Source organism: Uloborus diversus, chromosome 3, assembly GCF_026930045.1.
Source record: "Uloborus diversus isolate 005 chromosome 3, Udiv.v.3.1, whole genome shotgun sequence".
NCBI classification, from domain to species: Eukaryota; Metazoa; Arthropoda; class Arachnida; order Araneae; family Uloboridae; genus Uloborus; species Uloborus diversus.
This window is the reverse complement of record NC_072733.1, coordinates 135,133,600-135,156,026: the sequence shown is the minus strand read 5'-3', so window position 1 is coordinate 135,156,026 and position 22,427 is coordinate 135,133,600. Positions and strand designations below refer to the sequence as shown.

General features: G+C 33.3%; 1 protein-coding gene across 1 annotated transcript in view; it reads left to right on the top strand.

Annotated features, from left to right (window-relative positions):
• Nucleotides 1-1,128: 1,128 nt before the first annotated feature.
• LOC129218955 (CUE domain-containing protein 2-like) overlaps nucleotides 1,129-22,427 on the top strand; it is a 54,895-nt gene continuing 33,596 nt past the window's right edge. Inside the window, exons 1-2 of the mRNA XM_054853274.1 lie at nucleotides 1,129-1,171; nucleotides 20,357-20,458. Of these exons, the coding sequence (XP_054709249.1) occupies nucleotides 20,361-20,458 (98 nt within the window). The 5' untranslated portion in view covers nucleotides 1,129-1,171; nucleotides 20,357-20,360. The remainder of the gene's footprint in view (nucleotides 1,172-20,356; nucleotides 20,459-22,427) is intronic.

Genomic DNA, 22,427 nt, shown 5'->3' with positions numbered 1-22,427 from the left:
TTAAACAAATTTTAACTAATAAACATTTAGCAGAATATCCTAACAAAACGTTTCCATAAATCAAAATGTTATTAAAAGATACTGCCAGCAAGCACTGAAAGTCCTATAATTTATAAGCATTTTATTTCCTCTGCATCTCCTTTCAAAAAACAAAAATTTGACACTGTAAATACTTACGTTGCATAAAGTGAAGATTGCTTGAAGGAACATGAAAAACGATACATTAGTCAATTTTTTGTCTAAGAAATGATCAGGAAAAATAAAAACCTTAACATTAAAACATAAGTTAAAATGGGTTTTAATATCAAGTCACATTCATTTAAAATAAAAATTTCCGCAGCATAAAGCATTTATAATACAAATCACAAGTTACGATCTCTTCACATCACAAGTGTATGTTTTGTTTACTTCCACTCGTCGCCAAGCACGAAATTGATCGCGCCAAACCGAACACAGAGATCTATCGTTAAAAAAATTTAATTTACACAATTTAAACATTTGCCTTGTCTTAAAGTGTTGTTTTTCAATAACGTTGTGATTGGAATCATCGATTTAACAGAAAAAATAACTGTAAAAGACCCAAATACAGTGTTAGGATGGAATTTTAGCACACAGGAACACATGTTCTTGATATAATTACGCGATAGTTAAAGAAATAGGAATGGACTCACTCAAGTAAAGCTACACACGTATAATTTGAACATTGTAGAACAGTAATATGAGCATTAAAATCCTGGACTCACCTTTAATTTTTCAGATTCTGGGTTTTTCCACAGCACTGTCATGCGCTCCATGTTAATCCTACGGGAGAAGAAGAAACCTTGCCTCAGGCGGTCTTCGACCAATAGGAAAATGATACCGCGTTGTCGCAACTCTGAAAACTACGTTTTCATATAGGGACTCTAGGCAGGTCCTCCCGCCGTACGATGCCATCTCCCCTCGATACTAGCTCCATGATTTTGCTCCTCTCTTTCCCTTTCCTGTTCCATGAGTGTTTATTTCATGTGCTGAATTGGTGACTACAATTGGTCAAAGAAGAAGAATGTCGCTCTGCTTAACCACCTTGCATTATGCCGCTTTTCTTGGCTTCGGCTGATTTGTAAACAATCGAAGCAAAATACACTTCGTCGATGCGGTTGTGTTTCAGGATACAAACGAGTGCATTTCTTTGGTAAGGTTACTACTTCTTTCGTTTCTTCAAAAGCATTTATATATTTTAATTTCTTTTTATCAAGTAATACTGCTCTAGCTATTTCGTTTCAGTGATTATAATTATTCGCAGTGTTTTATTGTTGCAAAATATTTTAGCTTTTACTACGCATTCATGTAAATTATTTTTTAAAAATTCGATCACTGACTTATTTCTTCAACCTAAACTCGGGTTCCAGCTCCCCAATATTTGTTTTACTTTGCATCGGAGACGTAGATGCATTAATTTTGTGCTTAATTTTCTTAAAAATAAAATACTTGATTCCTATGCTATTTTTATGAAACCATTCACCAACTAATACTAGTGCTGGAAGCTCTTGAGAGTATGAAAGAGCTTTCTGCATGAATTAATTAAATTTAGCACCCCTGTATTACATAATTTCAAATAATTTCTCATTCTTCAGGATTTTACTTTTTTTATTGCATAATAGTGAAAAATTGTATATTTGGTTAAAGTATATTGCAGTAAAATGTGTTTTTTCCCCCTTATTGCATGAACTAAAAATGTGAATGGATAGTGTAAAGCAGGGTTCCCAAATTTAAAAACTAAATACAGGACTAGCTTTAAAAGAATTCAATAAAAGAGGGATGGACTCTAAAAGTCAGATTTTCACCACCTTGAGTTCAAAGTTAAGTTTTCTCACTAATGTTCATGAAGAAAAAATAATATTCAATTAGCTATTTTTAATTTTTTACCATTCTTCTTCCTCACTGGTACTACAGATTGTTGCTGGCCAAGACCGTCTCTGTAATTCTTTCCCACCTAACCCTATCCTGTGCAATGACCCTCCATTGGTTCACTCCTATTGCTTTTCAGACCTTTTCTACCCCATGCAGCCATCTGACTGGGGGTCTCCCTCTTCCGCGTTTTCCTTCAGTGTTGGAGAAAGTGACCTTTGTGGGGAAGACATCAGCATATTGAAATATGTGGCCCGGCCACCTAATGCGAGATGCCTTTATAGACTTAAGATGCTAGGTTCACCATATTTTTCGTAAATATTATGGTTATAAGCTATTCTCCAACCAGGGTTGGCTTTCTGCCGGCAGAAACTAGTTTTTGCCCTGCCAGTGGCAGAAACTGGTTATAACCAGTTAAAACTGGCAGAAACTGGCAAAAACTTAAAATCGTCTTAAAAAACTAAAGTAAGTACTAAATGATATTTGTTTAAACTAAACAATTAAACTTCATTTCATCATTGTAAAAAAATAAAATGTTATGCTAGTGCCCTTGATTTAGTTCAGAAAGGGAACTTTTCAATTGCTGATACTCGTAATATGTGGATTAATCTAACAAAGGACGAAAGTCATATGTGTTCTATGGATAGAGGAGAGACATACAGAATTAAATTGGCATTACTGTTTATAATATGCTCGCAAATAAGCCTCGTCTAAGTTGCTTGTGATTGAAATTATCATGTGCTTCAAGAAGAAAGTGTCAAATTTTACTTCCAAATATTAATCTAAATATTAATCTTAATATCACAGCTTTGCAAAACATATTGGCCCCACTTCTTGAAACTCATTTTTCCAGTCGAATTTTTACCACTACCTTAGTTACTACATGATGGACCAGTTTAAAAAAATATACAATTTGAGAGTTTTATGAATATTGCTTGTTCCTTGATGTATTGCCTGCCAGCTCTTCTGTTGCAAGAATATTCTAAAGTTTCTCATTCATGCATATTAAATTGAGAAACTATTTAGTTTTTTGGAACCACCTTTTCTAAGAAGCAACTGCAGGGTCCAAACAATGTAGCATTTGATTCTGAATTGTGATAATATTGTAAATTAAACTGTGCTTTGGTTAATAATTAATTATTTTTTCCATGCATTTTCTACTGTCTGTCAATAGTTTTTTTTTTTTTTGTCATTGAGAGTTTTTGCCAGTTTCTGCCGAAAATGTGGCAGAAAGTGGTTTCTGCCATGCTGGTTTTAACCGGTTTCCACCAGTGGTTTTAATCGCCCCGGCAAAAACTTGCCAGCCCTGTCTCCAACAGTTATCTTGTTTTATCGGTCCAAAAATTTTTCTTAGAAATTTTCTCTCAAAAATCAATAAAAGGTCTTCTGCCCTGTTGACCCAACATTAACTCCCATACTGGGCAACTGGTCTTATCCATGTTTTATATAAAACTTACCAAACATACCCAGCATTGCCTATGGATCAGTAGTAATATTGAAAAACAATTTACACTTTCCCACATTAATAAGACAACATTGTATAATTAAAACACTATTTTAAATACATCACACTATGATATATGGGCAGTTCTCAAAAGGTGGGAGCAAACACAGACTTCAACTTTGAAGCTTCAACACCAAATAACTTTCATTTTAATTAACTCAAAAATTTTTGAGTTAAATTATAATACTGTATAGAGATAAGAATTGACATAATTGGAAAAAATGCTCTTTAAATGCCCTTAAAAAAATATTTTCTTTGCTAAAAGGCGCAATTTTGGACATACCAAAACGTTAACTGAGCAAATGTACCATTAAAGACAATTTTTTTAAAATTATTTCCATACGTTTCAAAAAAATTTAAAGGTATGAATCTTACACTGAATAATTTTTTGTTAATATTTTACACAAATAACAAAAGTAAAGGCAGATTATTCACTTTGTAAACGATTTTAGAAAATAGTAAGTTTGAAATTTGATGCATGTCCAAAATTTACGATCTTTACAGTGCTATTTTTTGAGAACTAAGTATATGATGTTTTCATTTTAAAGGTGTTTATCGAGCCTCGGAATAAATTTTTAATTGTTTAAAAGTGTTTTCATAAGCTTTTATGCAGTATCTTAGAAGAAAAATAATTTTTTTTAAACGTACATGTGAGATGTCCAAATGGCATTACGATCTTGACGCCGATAATTCTGTCCATTTATTCATATTTTTTGATGATCTACTGTCTTCTAACCTCAATAAAAAACGTTATTATAATGTTATCTTCTTTAATCCATTGGTATTCTGCATAATTAATATGTTACACATTGAACAATACATAAATTACAGTAGAAACATGGCTGCTTATGATCGAACCGAAAGCCATTTTGCGCTAAAATCGCCAAGCAAACCTCCGTTGGCGACAGCACAGTATACGATAAGCTAAAGGTTACCAGAGGGGGATTCCAATTTGACAAATGTAGTTTATCGTCAGCTGTACCAGTTTTGGCGACTTTATCACCTGCGCTAGCAATTTTTTTTTTTTTTCCGCTTTTATTATTTTAGAATTCTTTTTCTCTTCTTTCTTTTGGAAACATAATTTAACAATCTCCAAATAGAAATACGAATTTCTTTCTTCAATAATTTTTTTAGACATCATTTTAATTCTTATGACATTAGAAAAAATATTCATTATTAAAACTGATGTCACTTTTTACAATTGTATTATTTTTAATTTGAAGCTTTTTTTTAACTTTGCATCAATTTCTTCAAAATCATTCCAAAACTTTATTAAATGTAAGGAGCAGCATGTATAGTCATTCAAGTATTTCATTAATATCCTCTTTATTATTAAATTGCAAAATTTAAAAAGTAGTAAATAAAATTTTCATTGGAAAAGTTAAAAATCAGATTAACAATTGTCAAAAATGGTGAAACTTACGTTATGATGATGTCCAAAATCCGTTACCTACAGGAAAACAATGTCCAAAATCTGTTACCTACAGATTGCTGATTTAATTTGCTAATTAACAATTTTTACAAATACCTGCTGTCTTTTCATGTTCATATATTGTGTTCTAGGTATGCATACTATAGAATAAAATCAAAATTGATGTCAAATTCGAAAATTTTTGAAATTGCTCAAAGTTAACTTTTTTGTTCCCACCTTTTGAGAACTGCCCATATATATTTGGGTAGTTCTTATATGTGGTTAAAAAATAAAATTGCGAATTTTCAACGGGCCACCCCTAGTTTTGATCTAGTATATATAAAAAAAATTACTATAATTTTTTGAGATTTTTAAGGAAAATTTTAATGGTTGCTACCGCAGCTAAAACTTTTGAATTTTCAGAAAAATTTTGAAATTTTGCATTTTTAGTAATAACAACAGTATTTATTAAACATTTCTTACAAATTATAATTAAACACATCTATTCAGATTTCAAAAAACTCTTTCAATTAACATAAATAAAAAAACAATTCACAGTCGCCTTTTAAGACAATAAGGTGTTATTTTTAGAGTCTGGATATTTTTGCTTTTTAACTGTTTCACTAACAGCAACAAGTATTGTTTTTGTTCTTCTTCTTTTGTAAGAAGTTTATTCTATTCTTCCATTAGTGTAACTTCACGTTCCGATGCATTATTTACAACTTTTAATGAACTAACAATTGCTTTACATTACTTGTAGGATTCATTTTTCCATTCTGTCACATCTTTTTGTAGAAATTCTGAAGATACACTCAAGGTTTTAAAAAAACGGATTGTGTTGCTTGATGCAAAATCGTTCAAACCCTTTTTAAGGACTGCATCTGGATCTATTCGGGCTTTCTTTAAGAGTTTGTCATCTCCTTTTCTTTTAAAGCACAGGTTTCAGTCAAGTTTGTAATCATAAGACTTTCTTTTTAGAGCGTCCACCATCTTCCCTTTCATTTCTTGAAGAACACAACTGTCAGAAAACACAACAGCGACGAGCTCCTCTGATAGATACCATATATGGCAAACAAACTTGTTTCATTGCACACTTTGAAACCTCATAATTGATTCTTTCATACCTGTTTAGGCTTTTTAAGAGTTGCAAATAATTTTTTGGGGCTAAATAAGCAGTTGCTGCTTGAAACCAACTCTTTACATAGCATTTTACTACAAACGAGCATGCATCCCGAATGCCAACTTTTTTTTGTTTGGAAAGTTCAAATTGATCTCTAAATAAATAAATTTTAAGAGCTTAAATTGTCTTTGCCATCCATGTAGCACAATGTAACCCCTCCGCAGCTTTGAAGCGTGTTCCCCTTCTGGGAGTTTCTCCAAGAAATATGATGGTCAAATCTAAAAGTTCTTTGTAGTCCTCTCGAGGTTGGAACTGGTCAAGTTGATTCTTGGCAAACTCGACGATATCTGATGCCTTTTGGATTACTTTCTCGTGGATAAAATCATCAGATATGGTAGTTTGAAAATTACTGTCACTGATGGAGCTCAAAAAATGTTTAAATTGTTTGAATATCAGTATTTCAGGCCATGTTGATGATCCAATATTTTTAACCACAACAGTCTCAAAACATTATTTCAAGAACATGATAGCGACAAGCCATTCAGAGTAGTTCTCTGTTCACTTTTTTTTTTTAATGAGGACACATGCTCTTTTCATTGTTTAGTGTTTGTCGAACTTGTATCAGAACTCAGACATTTGACTTAGTCACTGATTTTCCAGGATTCTAGGGTTTTGCAAACAACCGAAGCTGTTTCTTCTCCTGTTTCAAATTACAGTTTCGGTACCAAAAATAAATGCTCAATAGCTTTTCCTAAATCAATCATTGATATTCGATCAACAGTTTCACTGCCTACAATGTCTTCTAAAAGTTTTCCATCAAAGTGAACAGTTAAAGAGACATCAACTGAGAATTTACTTTTCAAATATTATGCAGTGTTTCATTCTGAAACGCCAAAATAGAGGGTTTAAGTTGTATCCCGATGGATCACAACCTAAGATTTTAAGCGTTGTTGTCAAGACAACAGCTGCTTTTCTATCACTCAACTTTGCTGCATCAAGGCTCACAGCAACATCATTATTTAGAACGTAACTTCCACGGGTGCAGAATATGTCCGATCCGGCGATCTAGGATCGGGGGAAATTTGAACCATCTGGGGAAAATTTTGCAGATTCGATTTAAAAAAAAAAGAAAAATCCAATTTTTTTTTTCTGCAAGTGTCTTTTGAATGCATTTTTTTCGCATCACCACTCTTCATATTTTCATCAAGTAATTGTTGGATAATAATTTACATTTAAAGTAAATGTAGATATGATATTTTAATTAAAACTTACATGCATTTACTTAATTTGCTTTTTAGATACCGAGTTCTAAGGCTACTAGTTCATTTTATTAGTTTTAAAGATGCAATTGCTTCCCCCCCCCCAAAAAACTATCTCTACCTATAGTAATAGGAATGAATTTTTATCTGATACATGTAGCATATTGTAAAATTTTGGGGAAATTTTCATACAGATTGGGGGAATTGTTGGTGTTAAAAACATTTTCTGCACCCCTGGTAACTTCGACCTATTTTTCTTTTGCAAGGGGGTAAGTTGCACGATAAACTTTGATCTGCATTTAAAAAACAGCTTTAACTTTCAAACAAGTCACATTTACCTTCATTTTCCTCTTAAAGGAGTTGGTACTCGTTCAAACAGCAGCCTTGTATTTTCTTCCTTACATTGCTTAATTTTTTTGAAACTAATCCTTTTTTAATGAGCATTGCTTCTTTCTTCAACAATTTTGTTTACTTTACCCATTTTACCAAAACAGTTGTGCCATTATTAGTATTATTCCCCAATGAAAGAAAAAGTTCAATTGAATTTTGGAAAAAAATACTGAATTTTCACTACTAATTTTTTTTTTGTCTGAAATTTTTGTGGAAGTCTTATTTTAGGACGTAAACAAAAATGGCAGGGTGGCCTGTTAAAATTTCAGAAGTTCATTTTTAATTACCACCCTAATCTGTACTAATATTATAAAGAGAGAGAGCAGATTTTTGTGTGTTTATGTTCGAGGTAATTTCCGGAACCAATGAACCTATTTGAAAAATTCTTTCACCATACAAAAGATACATTCTTATTGAATGTCATAGGCTATAATTTATGCATATATGTATTTATACTATTTTTTTAAACCAATAGTTTGTTTTCGCTACCAGTTTTTTGTTCTTATGTACGCAAAAACAATCCCCGATTGCCCTGGATCCTAAACAGTTCTTCAAACGGAAAATATCACGATGCCAGCATGAGATTCCATTAATACCTTAACGTGTATTTGAGGCTGCAGGGGATAAGGTATGTGGCATACTCTATGCATTGAACATTGGAAACCAATTAGAGTCACAGGATGCTAATGCCTCAAAATTTATCCAAACGAATTATAACAGAGATTCGTTTCGAGCGATGTTTTCGAATTCAAGTAGTGCAGATAGACGATATTAATCCATGCTTCCAAAGGTTGTAATTTTGCATGCATTTTGAGCTTTATTTTAAGGTTTTTATTCATACTAAAAACAAAATTAAAAACATTCGCTAACTTGCACATAATTACCCTACATTCAAAGTCAAGAGTTAAAACAATGACGAACAAAGAATATTTAATAGGAAAGAAATTGACAACTAGGAAAGATAGTTATTTGGAGAAATATTCTTCATTATCGTATTTAGGCATTTAAAACGATATAATCAAAGAATAAAGCTCACAAATAAAATATCAGGAAGAAAATGCCAACACACACAAAAAAAAAAAAAGAGGCATGTGAAAAAAGCAAGTTCTCGAAGAAAACGAGTACAAGAGGTTGAAAAGCATCCCGGGATTGACAAAGACTCGACTCTTAGTCGAATTACAATATTTATCCTCTCAGCCAATTGGAATAATGTCACGTAAGAATTCATTTAAAATATTTTCTTGGAACAACATATTTCCAAAATTTTTTGACAGTTAAAGAATGTGCCAACCTATTAAGCAGCAAGTATAGAACTCGGTCTTATAGAGGAGGACAAAACTCGGAAACTAACCTTAGTTGATACATGTAACTTTCTTATTTCGCTCCTAAACTTAAAGATTTGTTTATAACTATGCTGACTTTTAGATCGTCTTGCTATATGGCAAACATTTCAAAAAGATCTCTGTGAGGACATATTGCACCAAGAAAGTCAGCAGAAATACTATGATTGTCATTAAATGTTAAATGACACCCTGTAAAAAAAATATCCGAAGCGTTACTAATTATTTCCGTGGAACGTTTCGGGATTTCACAGGATTTTATTCTCTTCCTGAGAAAAATCAAGTATCTTTGTCAAAAAGCTTCCTGAATTTCTACATGTTATACAAATGCATACTTCTCACTGTTGTGAAAAATATTTTTAGCTTCCAGTACAAAGGTTGACTGAACATATTTAAGAAGTGTATTGGCATCAGACAGATTATGGCCAGTCCAGAATGGCAAAGCTCCTAATAAGAAAAAAAAACAAAAAATAAAGACTCTACATTCCTACGTAGCTCCATATGCAAGCTAGATTCATGGTACTGGTTTGCAATATTGTCTTTGCTGCGGCCGTGATTGTAAAAAACCTTTTGCACCTGTTCTGGCGAAGCAGGAAGATGCAAAGCTGTTATATTACATCTACTTAGATTCCAAGTAACACGACTGGCTTAACCGGGAAGGTTATGGAATTCTTCAGATATAATACAGGATAATTTCAGGAAGGTTACTGAATTTTAGCAGAAAAATTTTTGTATTTTGCAAGACACGCTCTTTGCAGAAGTTGGGCATATCAGCTGAAAATTATTTTAAAGGAACGTTTCTGAATTGTTTTTATAGTGTATAAGCGGAAGTTTAATTTAAATATAAGGCAAAATTTGTCAGTGAAGCGGAAACTCAATAGGGGACTTTTGTTTGCCATTTTCGCAGGGAATCGGTGAAAACAATTTTATAAACATAAGATTGGTACATGAAAGCCAGGAAAGCTAATTACTTTTTCTCGGCATACCCGGTGGAACTGGTAAACCCAATAAATGCAACGGTAGTCAAAAATCGTTCGGCAGACTTTTGCGATGTTTTTTTTTTTACGGAATTGCCGGAACATTACTTAGTGGTGGACTTTTCCACATTTAAACTACTTTGAATATTTCCTCCAGAAAATTTCCGCATGTTTCACTAGAAAAAATGGGCTATTAGGAGAACTTCTTCAAGAAGATGTCTCATAATGTAGGACAAATGTTCAGTGAGTCACTGTTTGGCTATAGAAGGCATAGATAGAACATTAAAAGGCCAAAAAGGTTCAGAAAAAATTATAAGAGGCATCACCTTTGTCTTTGGCGGTTTCTTTCATCAAATTCTTCATGTGGTGCCCTAAAGAGACCCGTGCAGATACACTTCAAGCGTAATTAAAGTCAACTCCTCTTAGGATCCCTTTATGATCTCTGTATCTTAAGAAAAACTACAAGAGCCCGTTTAGGAGATGATGATAAGTCTTTTACCGCCAGAAAGTAACCGGAAAATACATGGTACAGGATATCTTATTAAAATAGATGAGTTGGAAAATTCTCTCTAAATGATTTGATTCTAAATGTTTATCCTGACACCCAGACTCTTTGTCAAAAAAATTGCACGTGGATGTGCGAGAGGACAATAGTTTTAATGCCAAGAACGCTGTGCATCGTGCACATGATTAGCTTAGCTCCTCTGGAGTTCTCTTCATGCTAATAAAATTAAAGGCAATAACCAAATAAATTCTATTGCGCAAGTTTAATTTGCGTAATCTATACAATCAATGGTTTTGGACCCCAATAAAATTACCAAGGAATAATATGATTGAGATTATCGTTCTTACAGCACCAGCAGCATATTACTTGACTCATTTTCCTTGCATCCCCATGGACCCTGCATAATTAATTTTCTAATTTAAGTGATCACAATTTCTGATGAAAATTCATTATGACATTATCATCACCAAGTCTGAAGTTCAAACGTACAACTATACGATATGTAGTACAACATTACATACAGGAGGATTGTATTGTTTACTGGGGATTATATATTGGTCTCTCTTGATCAGGAAATGAGGTAAATAAATTTGTTTCAAATCTAATGAAAATGAAATACAAAATATAGCTTATTATATATATATATATATATATATATATATATATATATATATATATATATATAATAATAATAAAAGTGAAAAATATTGAAAAGACCACACCAAGAGCCCATAGATGCGCAATGCAGCAAAACTAAAAAGCCAAGTAAATATAAAATTAAGCAAACAGAATTTCAAATATTAAACAAATTATAAATAATAAATGATGATAAAAAGGAAAAAGGTTTGAGCTCTAGTTTATTGTTTTTAGTTTAGCAAGTTGTGTTTTTGTCCATTGTTACTCTATATTGCATGTACTGGAGCTTAAACATTCTCTTTTAGTTCATAGTTAAAATTTTGGTCTTTTGACCATAATTAATGAATCCTCCACTGCTGATGAGCTCTGGATTCATACTTTATCTTTTCCTACTTAATAGCTGTTTGCATTTTTCCTTTTTATCATCATTTATTATTTATAATTTGTTTAATATTTGAAATTCTGTTTGCTTAATTTTTATATATATATATATATATATATATATATATATATATATATATATATATATATATATATATATATATATATATATATATATATATATATATATATTAAATTTTAAACTCAAAAGTACCTCCATGATATTTTTTGAAGATAGATAGTTTTTTTTTAACCCGAACAAGGTCGGTACAGGCCGCTAGTACACATATATATGTGATATTCAGTTGTTTCTCAATTCCTCGAAGTTCCAAGGGAACAGCTAAAACGTTTAAGTTATTATTATTTCTAGTTATGAGAAGTTTCGAAAACACTCTCAAGAGTTTGGGACCCAATGAAAACTTCGAGATAATGGAATATGATGCCAGTTACAAACTTCTAGTTACCGAGATCCGGCTGTACCTATTTCTAGTAAAAAATAACGCACCCATATCCACATCGATGTTTTGCGTAAAATAACAAAATCGAAATCTTCAGCTTTATGCTATTAGTATAGATTATTTTAGTTTTAATGCTGATATAACTTGATTTTAATTAGTTTTTTAAGGCCATTAAAGCACCTATTAGCTATGGATATAGCCTGTTTTTAATTTCAATATTTAGGTCATTGCAGCTTGAGATCATTGTGCTCAGGTATTTAAACTGCTTGACATTCTCAAATGTGTAGTTATTTACCTTCAGAGAGGCTGTATCTACATTTCTGTTTGGTCAATCATAAATTTAGTTTTATTTTCATTGATTGGTTTAGATCTATCTTACCTGATGCATTCTCAAGTCAGTTAAAAGCGTCAACAACAGCTTGTTTGGTTGACCCAATAATATCAATGTCAATGCTTTGCAGGTTTTTTATCATTGCACAGTAGTTTTTCTTCTTTGAATATTAGTGAAAAAAGCTTTTGCACTGTAGACTCAATATTGTGAACGTCTCCCATTATTTACCCTTTTTTCCAGACTTAAAAGATAGGGGAGACCAGGGCAGGTTTTCCCACATTTTTGTTTTATTTTGTTTTAATTTTTTATTTAAACATTTTGTTAAGTTTTGATTACGCCTTGAATTCTTGTACTTTGGACTAAGTATTAACATTACTAAAACATAAAAAATTGAGAAAACTTTAAAGAAATAAATATATATTTGTTACCAAGTCACGCTGGAAAACCAACCCCGTAGCCGGGGAACGTTTTCTAACATATAAAATTAGGTCGGAGCAAGTTTTCTAATTAGTTTAAATGGTCTATAATAAAGGTAAAATAAACATGGAGTGTAATGTAAAATTTATTTTCTAATTCATTGGTAAGTACAATGGGTACATTCTTAATAATTTATTACATTAAAATGTATTATAACAATAATCAAAGTTAGTCAGAGTCATCTTCCATATCACTGTGACAGTTAGTACAAACAAAAAACAAAGAGTCTTCTTCTTTGACGCACGCTACGTGAGCCCACTTCTTGCAACGAATACACTGAATCCACTTTCTTTTGGCTTTGAGTTAGAAAAGGTGTCAAAGCAATATAGGCAAACACAGTCTTCATCTTCTTCCTCACTTGATACATTGGCATATTTAGTTTTATTTTTCTTAACATGGCGAAATGTCTTCTTCTCCCTTTTTTTGTCAACAAATAGCTAAGGCTTCACAGTTTGCTTTCCTTTTTCATTTTTCAAAATGATCGTGTTGGACTTTTTCTCTTTTTTTGCTTCTTACCCTGTTAGGAGTATCCCTTAGAATGGCGGATTTTCATGTTTTCCTCCCTTGCCTGTGCATTTCCTCGGGGCAGCCTTTTCAAATGGTCTGATTTCTTCGGGGGATGGCAAATACTGTTGAGGCAAAGAACCAGCTACCAGCGAGCAAGATGGTTGTGGGTTAGACTCACCTTGGATGTCCTTAGATGTAGAAGGAAAACCTTCTGGTAGCCCTAATTGTGGTTGACATGGTTCATTGAGAGTAATTGAAAAGGAAGTGGCTTGACGATTGTCAGAAGTGTTAGTTGTTGGGCATACATTGTTTACTTCGTCTGGAGGCGATGTGTCTTTGAACAGATGGGGACAAGACTTCAGTTGAGACCATTTCAACTGCAGGAACTCGTGCTGAAGGTACATCCACTTGTGGCATTTGGATTGTAGGAACTTCGACTTGAGGTACTTCGGCCTGTAGCATTCCGACTTGAGGGCCATCAACTTGAGGCACTTCGGCTTGAGGCATTTCGGTTTGTGGAAGTTCGGCTTGAAGCACTTCGACTTGAGGTACTTCAGTTGGAGCCAACTGGACATTAATGAACTTGTGGCTGTAGTTATTTAATGTTCTCGTATTTATATTAAAGTCTATAGAAGCGTTCCTAACACAACATCCATTTCTTTTTGCTGCAAGCGCTGCATTTATTTGCGCTTGTGTGTAGTTAGTTCCCTCGGTTTGACTTGTTACGGTAATTGAGCAACATTTTCAGTCCATCTGATATATCACATTGGAGAATGAAATTCAGTTTCAGATATGACTTGATACTATTTAAAAAAAATCAGATCATTTAAGTAGTTATCCAAAATTTAATTTTAAATATTTAAAATTGTGGTTTTATGTAGTAATTATAAAGTGTACTGGCTAAAAATACGAAGTTAAACGGTAAAAAAAAGAAAAAAAAACCATAAGAAACATTCATGGAGAGCCTGGGGTACATTTTCCAATTAGAAAATGTGCCCCGTATTGAATTGGAATAGGTGCCCCAATGCCATATTTGATTTTTTTGTAATATTTAACTATGAAAATGAAAACTTTGCCAAAGCAATCACCAGGACCGTCGCCATGGGGGGGGTGAGGGGGGTGTCTCACCCTCCCAGTGATTTCATCCAGTCGGCAAAATCAGTTCATAAGTCGGCATTTTCAATGTTTCGGAATTTCAAAGCTTAAATTGACAGAAATTTAAAAAAAAAAAGTTATCATATTCATACAAAGTTATACATCTAAACTTTTCATACTTTGCGCAAGAGAAAATAATGAATGGTGTCTCCGTTTACATTCAGTTTTACATTGCTCACACTATGCCGATTGCTTAGTTTGCGAATGCTCATTTTGCCGAGACAGTAAGCGTCCACTCAGAAAATTCAGCTAGAGTCGGCATTTTTTCTTTTTCAGTTGATTCTGTATTCTAAATCTTTGAGCAAAGTAGTATGTAGCTTGACCATGTGCACGTTTTCACCTTTTATTGAAAAAGGAAAAACCAAAACACATGTATATTTTGCGTACTGACGACTATTCATCTGAAAGCCCACTTGAAAGACATAATCAATTCGCCGACTGCTAATTGCACAGTATTCTCAATTTACCGACATTTACTTGAACAAAGTATTATTTTGCTGACACTATATATCCAGGGACGCCCCAGACTTAAATTCTTGGGGAAAATCCTCAATTTTCCGAATAATAAAATACGGATATGCAATGCACACATGAGAAGGGACATTCAGGAATTTTTAAAAATGCAATAATGTCTTAAAATTTGGCCGAATAAGGACTTTTATGGAGGCCACTGGGACCTCCCAATGGGCGCCGCCTTCCTGTACTCAGTCGGCAATTTCAGCTACAATCAGCAATTTTTACTTTTAGAGAGAATTCAAAGTTCACTATATCTTTGATAAAAGTTAAATGGAAGTGCATTTTTAAATTTTCTCATTTTAACAAACTTACAATGCAAATCATGAGTTCTAATGAGTGTTTATGGTGTAAATTTAAAAAAGATTATTCAATCTTAAAATATTATTTAGAAATACCTGGGAAGCTGTATCACACATTAACATTACCTGTGAGCAGCCGAGATGTAAGATTCAAATATTTTTTTTTCAAAATAGAAACTATAGAAACCCATGGAAAGTCTCAGTTTAAAAACACAACTACATTAATAAACATGATAGCATTGGACAGTGCACAGTGGACACATTTATAAAATTGAATCATCAATAAAAAATTCACAGCAAAGTGGAAAAATACAAAGGGTGCCGAAATGATTAAAAAAAAAATTTAAATAGAGAGAAAGGTTTTATTACAACATAAAGTCCCATTGGTATGTATTTTAAGTGTTTGATTTTGAAACAAACTTCTGAATACACATTTAGCACCATTTCCCCTTTTTCTAGGCTAACGGATAAAAACTAAAATAGTATTCTACTCGCAGGGGTTATGCCGATTTGTCGACCACACAAGTTTATTGTGTAACTAAAACAAGACATTTGTCCGCCAATTGTAACACTTAAATGCCGTCGTGGAGACGGCGTGGCGTAATCGCGTGTAGGGGTGACATTAGAAACGTCAGACCTTCAGGGGTCTTTTCTGTTAAAAACCTTTCTCTGGAATCTGGAACTAGGAGCTCGAGGGAAAATTAGAGAAGAGTGCGATCAACTGTTGTTGTGTGCTCAGGGGCTTAGGACGGTCTGTCCGGCCCCTGCTGTGTGAACTTTCTGCTTGAAGAAGGAAAAAGAAGGTTACTGGCGTTGGAGCCTTGAAGAGATACAAGTGCATTGAGTTTGTCCGGCTCCCGAGTTTGGCAGAAGACTTGAGTGACTATCCTGCATAGTTATTTTATTCATTATGAATTCCAAAAAAAAAAAGACTAGTTAAAGTTTTGAACTTCATTCGCATTTGGATGAACAATAATTGTCATTGTGGCAAGTAAGGAAAAATCTGAAAAAGCATTTTACTTGAATTTGAGGAAAAAAAAAAAAAACGCTTATTGAAATGCAGCAGAAAAGGTATGATTATTTTAACTAATATTTTCAAAGCATTATTTTAACCTTTCCCCATTTATATAAGTATATATATATATCTTCCGTTAAATATTGAAACCTAAGAGTTCTAAGTAAGTTGCTGGGATGAAAAATTTGGTGTGAAAAGTTTCAAAAAAGAAAAGAAGGAGGGGGGGGGGGACAAATGAATGTTTTTTTTTTTTTTTTTTTTTTGCTGTAAAATTTCAGCAGAAAATGCAATCTTAAAATATTATTTAGGAACATTCGAACATGTACATCATTAAAATTACCATTTACCAAACCAAAGACAGCTGAAATACGTTTCAAATATTTTTTTAACCAATAGAGAAAATGAATAGCCAAAGCGTTATAGAATTACATAACAAGTTTCAATTAAAAAATAAACATGATAGCTCCCTAGGACACACCTGTACAAAAATAAAGAAAATATGTTTCAAATAGAGGAAAAGATTCAAACTCTTGTATAGAAAAGTCACACCAGTAACTCTAATGAGTGTTTAAAAAATGAGTTATAAAAAATTTACGTACAATGAAAGTTATCAAGAGATTCAGGATTCCTGATATTTAAATAAAGTAAAAAAAAGTTAGCTTATTAGGTATCACTAAAAAATACCACCTGTATTCAAAACGTTAAACGTTTAACCCTACCTCAATTTAAAATATAAAAGCTTTAAATTATCTTAGTCTGTAAGTTCAAAATGTTAACAGATTGTTTTAAGATTGCATAATTTTGTACTTTAAACAATTAAAAACATTAGAGTGAAAATTGAAAATTTCGTCGTGAAAAACTAAAACAGCTAAAATGTTTTTTAAAAAGAAAATCTGGAGGAGGATCTCCTACCTTTTTTTCTTTTAATAAATAAAATGATTTAGAGAAGTAGCTTAGGAGAGAGGGACGGAGGAATGGCAGAACCTAACCATTTTCTTTTATCTTATGGTAATGAAATGTAATCTAAGTTGCGTTTTTAAAAACTTACTGCAGGAGGGCCCTATGACATCAGCGATGATCGTATGAAACGTCTTTTTTTTAATTCAATTTCAGAAAGTTGTCGAGAGAGAGAGCTTCTGAACCTCGTTTACAACAAATGGCCTACAATGGCACTTTTAAGACCTCAATTTTCAAAAAAATTTCGAGCGAAATCACTTCGCATCACCTTCTCCTAACATCACCAATAGTCGTTTAACGTTTAAAACTATATGTTTAGAACTACAATTCAAAAAACGCTTGGGGAAACACTCCCATCCTCCTTTCTTAAATCCTGTGGTGTAGCAAAGATTCTGTTTCGGAAGAGGCAAAGGTTCTTAGGTTCTTACCTCAAGGAGATTATCACATTAATTATTTTTCATTGAATTGCTAAATTGGTTTCATTATAGATTATGCTAATTATTTATATCTGCTTATTATTAATTAATAGTTGTTTAAAACTCCAATACACTCCTATTTGTTAAGTCTGGGTATTTTAAAAAAGTGATAAATAACCTCAAAATTTATGCATGAGTCATATGCTTAACTAGAGGACAGAAATGCTGACATGTTTTCTCCTTCAGTATTTCTGAATGTGGTGTTTGGGAACTGACTCTGCAAAGGCTATGTTTTGCTAAGTTGGATGAGGGGGAGGAGTGGAAGGTCTTACGTAAAATTGTTTAAAACTTAAAACCAGAAAACCGCATTTTTGAAAACATTACGGAAGTGCTTGGTAATCGGGGGGCTCGCCCCCGAAAATCTTCCGAAATTAAAAGCCGAAAAACAAGCTTTTAGGCTCTCTTTGATGTCCAAGAAGGGTTATGCCCTCGGCTCCTCTCCCTGGGCGCTAGGCCGCTACTCAAATCTATCAAAGTCGTCTAGAGAATTTTTTTTTTTCAAGACTTGCGTTCTTAAAATTTTTCCGTGGGGCAGCCCCCAAACATCATCGCAGAGATCGCGTAAAAATATATTTTTCGAACATCATTTGCAGAAAATTTACGGGGAGAGTCTATGAAACCCACTCTTTTCCCCACAACACTAGAAATATGTCATTCCCCTCTCCTTTCCTTAATATCACCAATGGTGGTCTATGATTGCTTTTCTGGAACTTTAATTTCACAAAATCGCCTAGGGAATGCCCCTGAGCCCCAGCGGAACGAAACATGACTTACTATCACCTGTTTAAGTCTTCAGTTTCGAAAAATTTCCTGAGCCTGCTCTCCCCCTAACATCGTCAAAGACTGTCTAAAGTTTCATTTTTATAATCTTCAGGGGCAGAAACCTCCGAACACCACTTTTTCTAGCCTAACATTACTAGGATGATATAACTTATTTTGCAAACTATTTCTCTCATACAAAGCAATTCTTCTGATTTGTATACTTAAAATCCTTATTTGTGCGAATTGGAAATGTTCAATCAGAATCAAAGTACTCAAAGATACCAAAACGAATGATTACCATGAGGGTGCCCCCTCCCACTCAAAAAAATATATACAACATAATTAATTCACCATTATATTATAAAACTTTTTGAGTAGAAAATGTTCTTATGTGTTAAATTTTATATGGATAAAATACGTTTTCTTTTTCTTTTTTTCGAATTTCCTCAAAACGTCTCCTCCAAAATTCCTTGTAATTCCTCATTGCCGTTTTCTCTAGCTAATCTGCCACTGTTCACTGGACATCTGTAAATGCCTACCCTTAGTGCTGGATTTAAAGGGAGGAGGAGACGGGGGTTGCCAAGGGCGGCGACTTCTAGGAGGCGGCAAATTCACACTATTTTTGTTTTTTTCATTGAAACTCAATTTTAAAACTTGAAAGATGGATAGGGGCGGCAGTTTTGATATTTGCCCTGCCTCGGGAAAAAAATGTAGATCCGTCACTGCCTACCCTCTCCCCTAAAGTATCCTTAAATAGCCTAAAACTGTGTTTTCAAAACTTTAATTTCGAAAAACCTTCGGGGAAGGGAACCCGAGCCCCCTATCCCTTTCCTTCGCATCATAAAATCTTTGTTTTTAGAAATTTCTATGAAAAAACTCCCGAAAACCACCTTTTCTAGGAAAAAAAAAAGCCCCATATTGACTCCAGCGAAAAAGATGAGAATGAATCTACGATCCTCTTGCTCCTTATATAAACCAAGCCTAAAATCATGATTTTAGTATGCCAATTTCGGAAATTTTCCGGAGGACAGCAGTCTATCTTGACTTGAATCGAAATTAATGCACCCCTTAGTATCACTGAAGCAGTATCACTGAAGCACCGAAGCTTGTCGTCAACAATTGCATATTTCAGACTGCAATATGAAACCAATTCTGATCAGAGGCCCTGAATTATTATATATATATATATATATATATATATATATATATATATATATATATATATATATATATATATATATATATATATATATATATAATGTGTGTACGTATGTATCTATCGGGTCAGCAAAATGTTAGGAGTCAGTCGGCAAAATCTGTTTCAACCCCCCCCCCCCCAAATGAATGTACCTAGCGACGGCCCTGGCAATCACGCCATCAGAACCGTAATGAAATATAGTTTAAAGTTAGGTCCTGACGATGAAACAAAAACAGTATCATACATGTTTTTTTTAATGAAAAATAAATGCTTGTAAAGTTACTCACCAGAAGAGAAACCGCAGAAGTTGACGTCTCATCAAGACAAAGCCAGCTGATGAATTGAGGATCACGTGGAAGGCGTGGGCTTTGCTGCAGTTTCACACTGTCCGGTAAGCGTCACTACCTAGCAAGAAACGCTTAAACTATGGCGCATTGGAATACGTGCCCCTATAGAATATCTGCCCCGGTCTCCCCTACAGTAGTAGTTTCGAGGGATTACAAATATTAAAAAAAATATATAGGTACTATTTCACTGGCCAATATGGAAATCTGAATCACTAAAATAATTTTAATGCCCCGTAAGCATTTTGAAACTAAAAACAGCAACAGAAACGGAAAGTAGTTCTCAAAAGCAAGCTGAAATTCAAAATCTTGATGAATAAAAATTGACCTGTTTTTATTGCAATAACTATTGTGTTATGCTTCAGTATAAGGAGCTTCAGTGAACTTTACATCATTTTATTTATAGATTTATATTATTTATTTATACTACTTTCAATCTTTTTATTTATAGAACTATGTCTAGTTCAGAAACAAGCAACTTTGACCAAGATACATTTGTGAAAGCTGAGCTTAATAGATTCATATTAGATCATACTGGCATTGACTCATACAAGTAAGTATAATTGCTTTTTTTTTAAGGAATATATGTTGCATAAACTAGTTAGAGGAGAGGGAGGCATATTTGGACTGGGGCCCATATGGATAACTCAATTTTTCAAACTTAAAAAACTGAAAATTATGATAAAAAATATGTTTCAATGACAGCACAATGATCCACTTCACAAGGAATTAGCAGTAAAATTTTGCAAGTTATGTCAATCATGCTGTTTTGAGATAAAAAAATAATTTATGCTGAATATGTTTGAATGCTTTTTTTTCAGTTTTATAATGAATTATGAAAATTAATTACATTAAAAATAAAGTCTTTTTATTGAATATATAATAATTACACAAGGGAACAAAAAAAAAAAAAAAAAAATGTTTTTTCTTTGGTGCATAGAATTTGATAACTGATTTTAAATATTTTTGGGGCTCTGAATCGAAATATGAAATTAGTTTTTCTCTAGCAGCTCTACTTTTTTAGATAAGTGCTGCTGTTTTACCCAAAATGTGCATTTTGAACTCCAATTTGCGCACTTCTAAAGCAAGTATAGGCTTCTGAAACAAGGATTACTTCTGGCATATTCACCCTATTGTTAGCCTGCAGTCTAGTAACTGAAAGGAAAATTTACCAGATGTAGTAAACAATTGAAAAGTTTAGTAATGTTGCTTCCACAAGTTGAGGTCAATTTGTAAGTACATGCTATGCATATATATTGCGTGATGTGTGATGAATTACATCTTTGTTAAGGGCATGATTAATATAGTGGGTGACCCTGAAATAACTTTTTTTAGGGGTCCATTGAAGCCAAACCTTCTAAGCATAAAAACATTAATCGTGAACCAGGAGTGGCGATTTCAGGGGTGTTGAGGTATTCAACCATTCGTTCAAAATATTTGTTGGGAAGCAGAGCATCTCACAGTCCCACACCTAAGTACACTAAAAAAAGGTAAATAAATAAAGGATAATATCGTAATTGTCTTTCATTTTCTTAAGTTATCTTAAGTAAGACTGCTACAATTGTAGTCATTTTGAGGCTCTTAAAAATTAGGGATCCATGGCCAACAGCCTAATTGGCCTGTTTATTAATCAGGCTCTGATTAGAAGAAAAAATCCATGTTTTGCATTTTTTTTATCTATAGATGTAACTTAAACCTGTTTTATGTATATCTGAATAATATAGACATTTGAGCTTCTGGGCAAAAACTGATGTCAGATTTGAACTCAGGGTACCATATTCATACGAAATCACTTCCAAAAACCCCAGCACCAAAATAACTTGCCATTGATATTTTGTTGATCAAATTTATCAAAAAAAAAAAAAAACTTTTACTACTATAGTTTTAACAAAATTATAAACATCTAGCTATAAGGCACATATGGGTAGGCTTAATATCTCTTTAATGTCATATATCAATAAGTTATTACAAAAAATTGAAAAAATAGGATGCTTAAAATAATTTTAAAATAAGCAACAAAAACTCGTTTTTATTCTTTGCATGTAAGCCGTGTAGTAAGGATGTACGTTTTGATCAAAGTATGGCAATCAACATGTCTTTACAAGGGAAGAAGAAAAATATGTTGTCTTCATACCTTATAAAATCATTTCAAGTAGGTGCTGCATGACTTGTCTTACATTTAGGCTTCAATGCCTTGTATTTAGGTATGTGGAAGCTTTAAATAATGGGATGTCCATAAATGATATCACACTTTTCATCAACATTTTTGACTCCACTTTCCTTTTGTCACTTCACCTGACCCCCCTCCCCCCTGTCATGCAATTTTCATTCATACATCCTTATAAAAAGGCCTGACATCACACTTCTTGTTACCTCCTCCCTCTCCGTTGTGACAAATTCATGACCCCTCCCCCACCCCTCACGCCTGAGGCGAGACATCATTTATACAAATACAAATGTGATGACCAGCAACAGGCTTGTCAATTAATTAGTCCCCAATGAAGATCAATGGCCCTCTATCC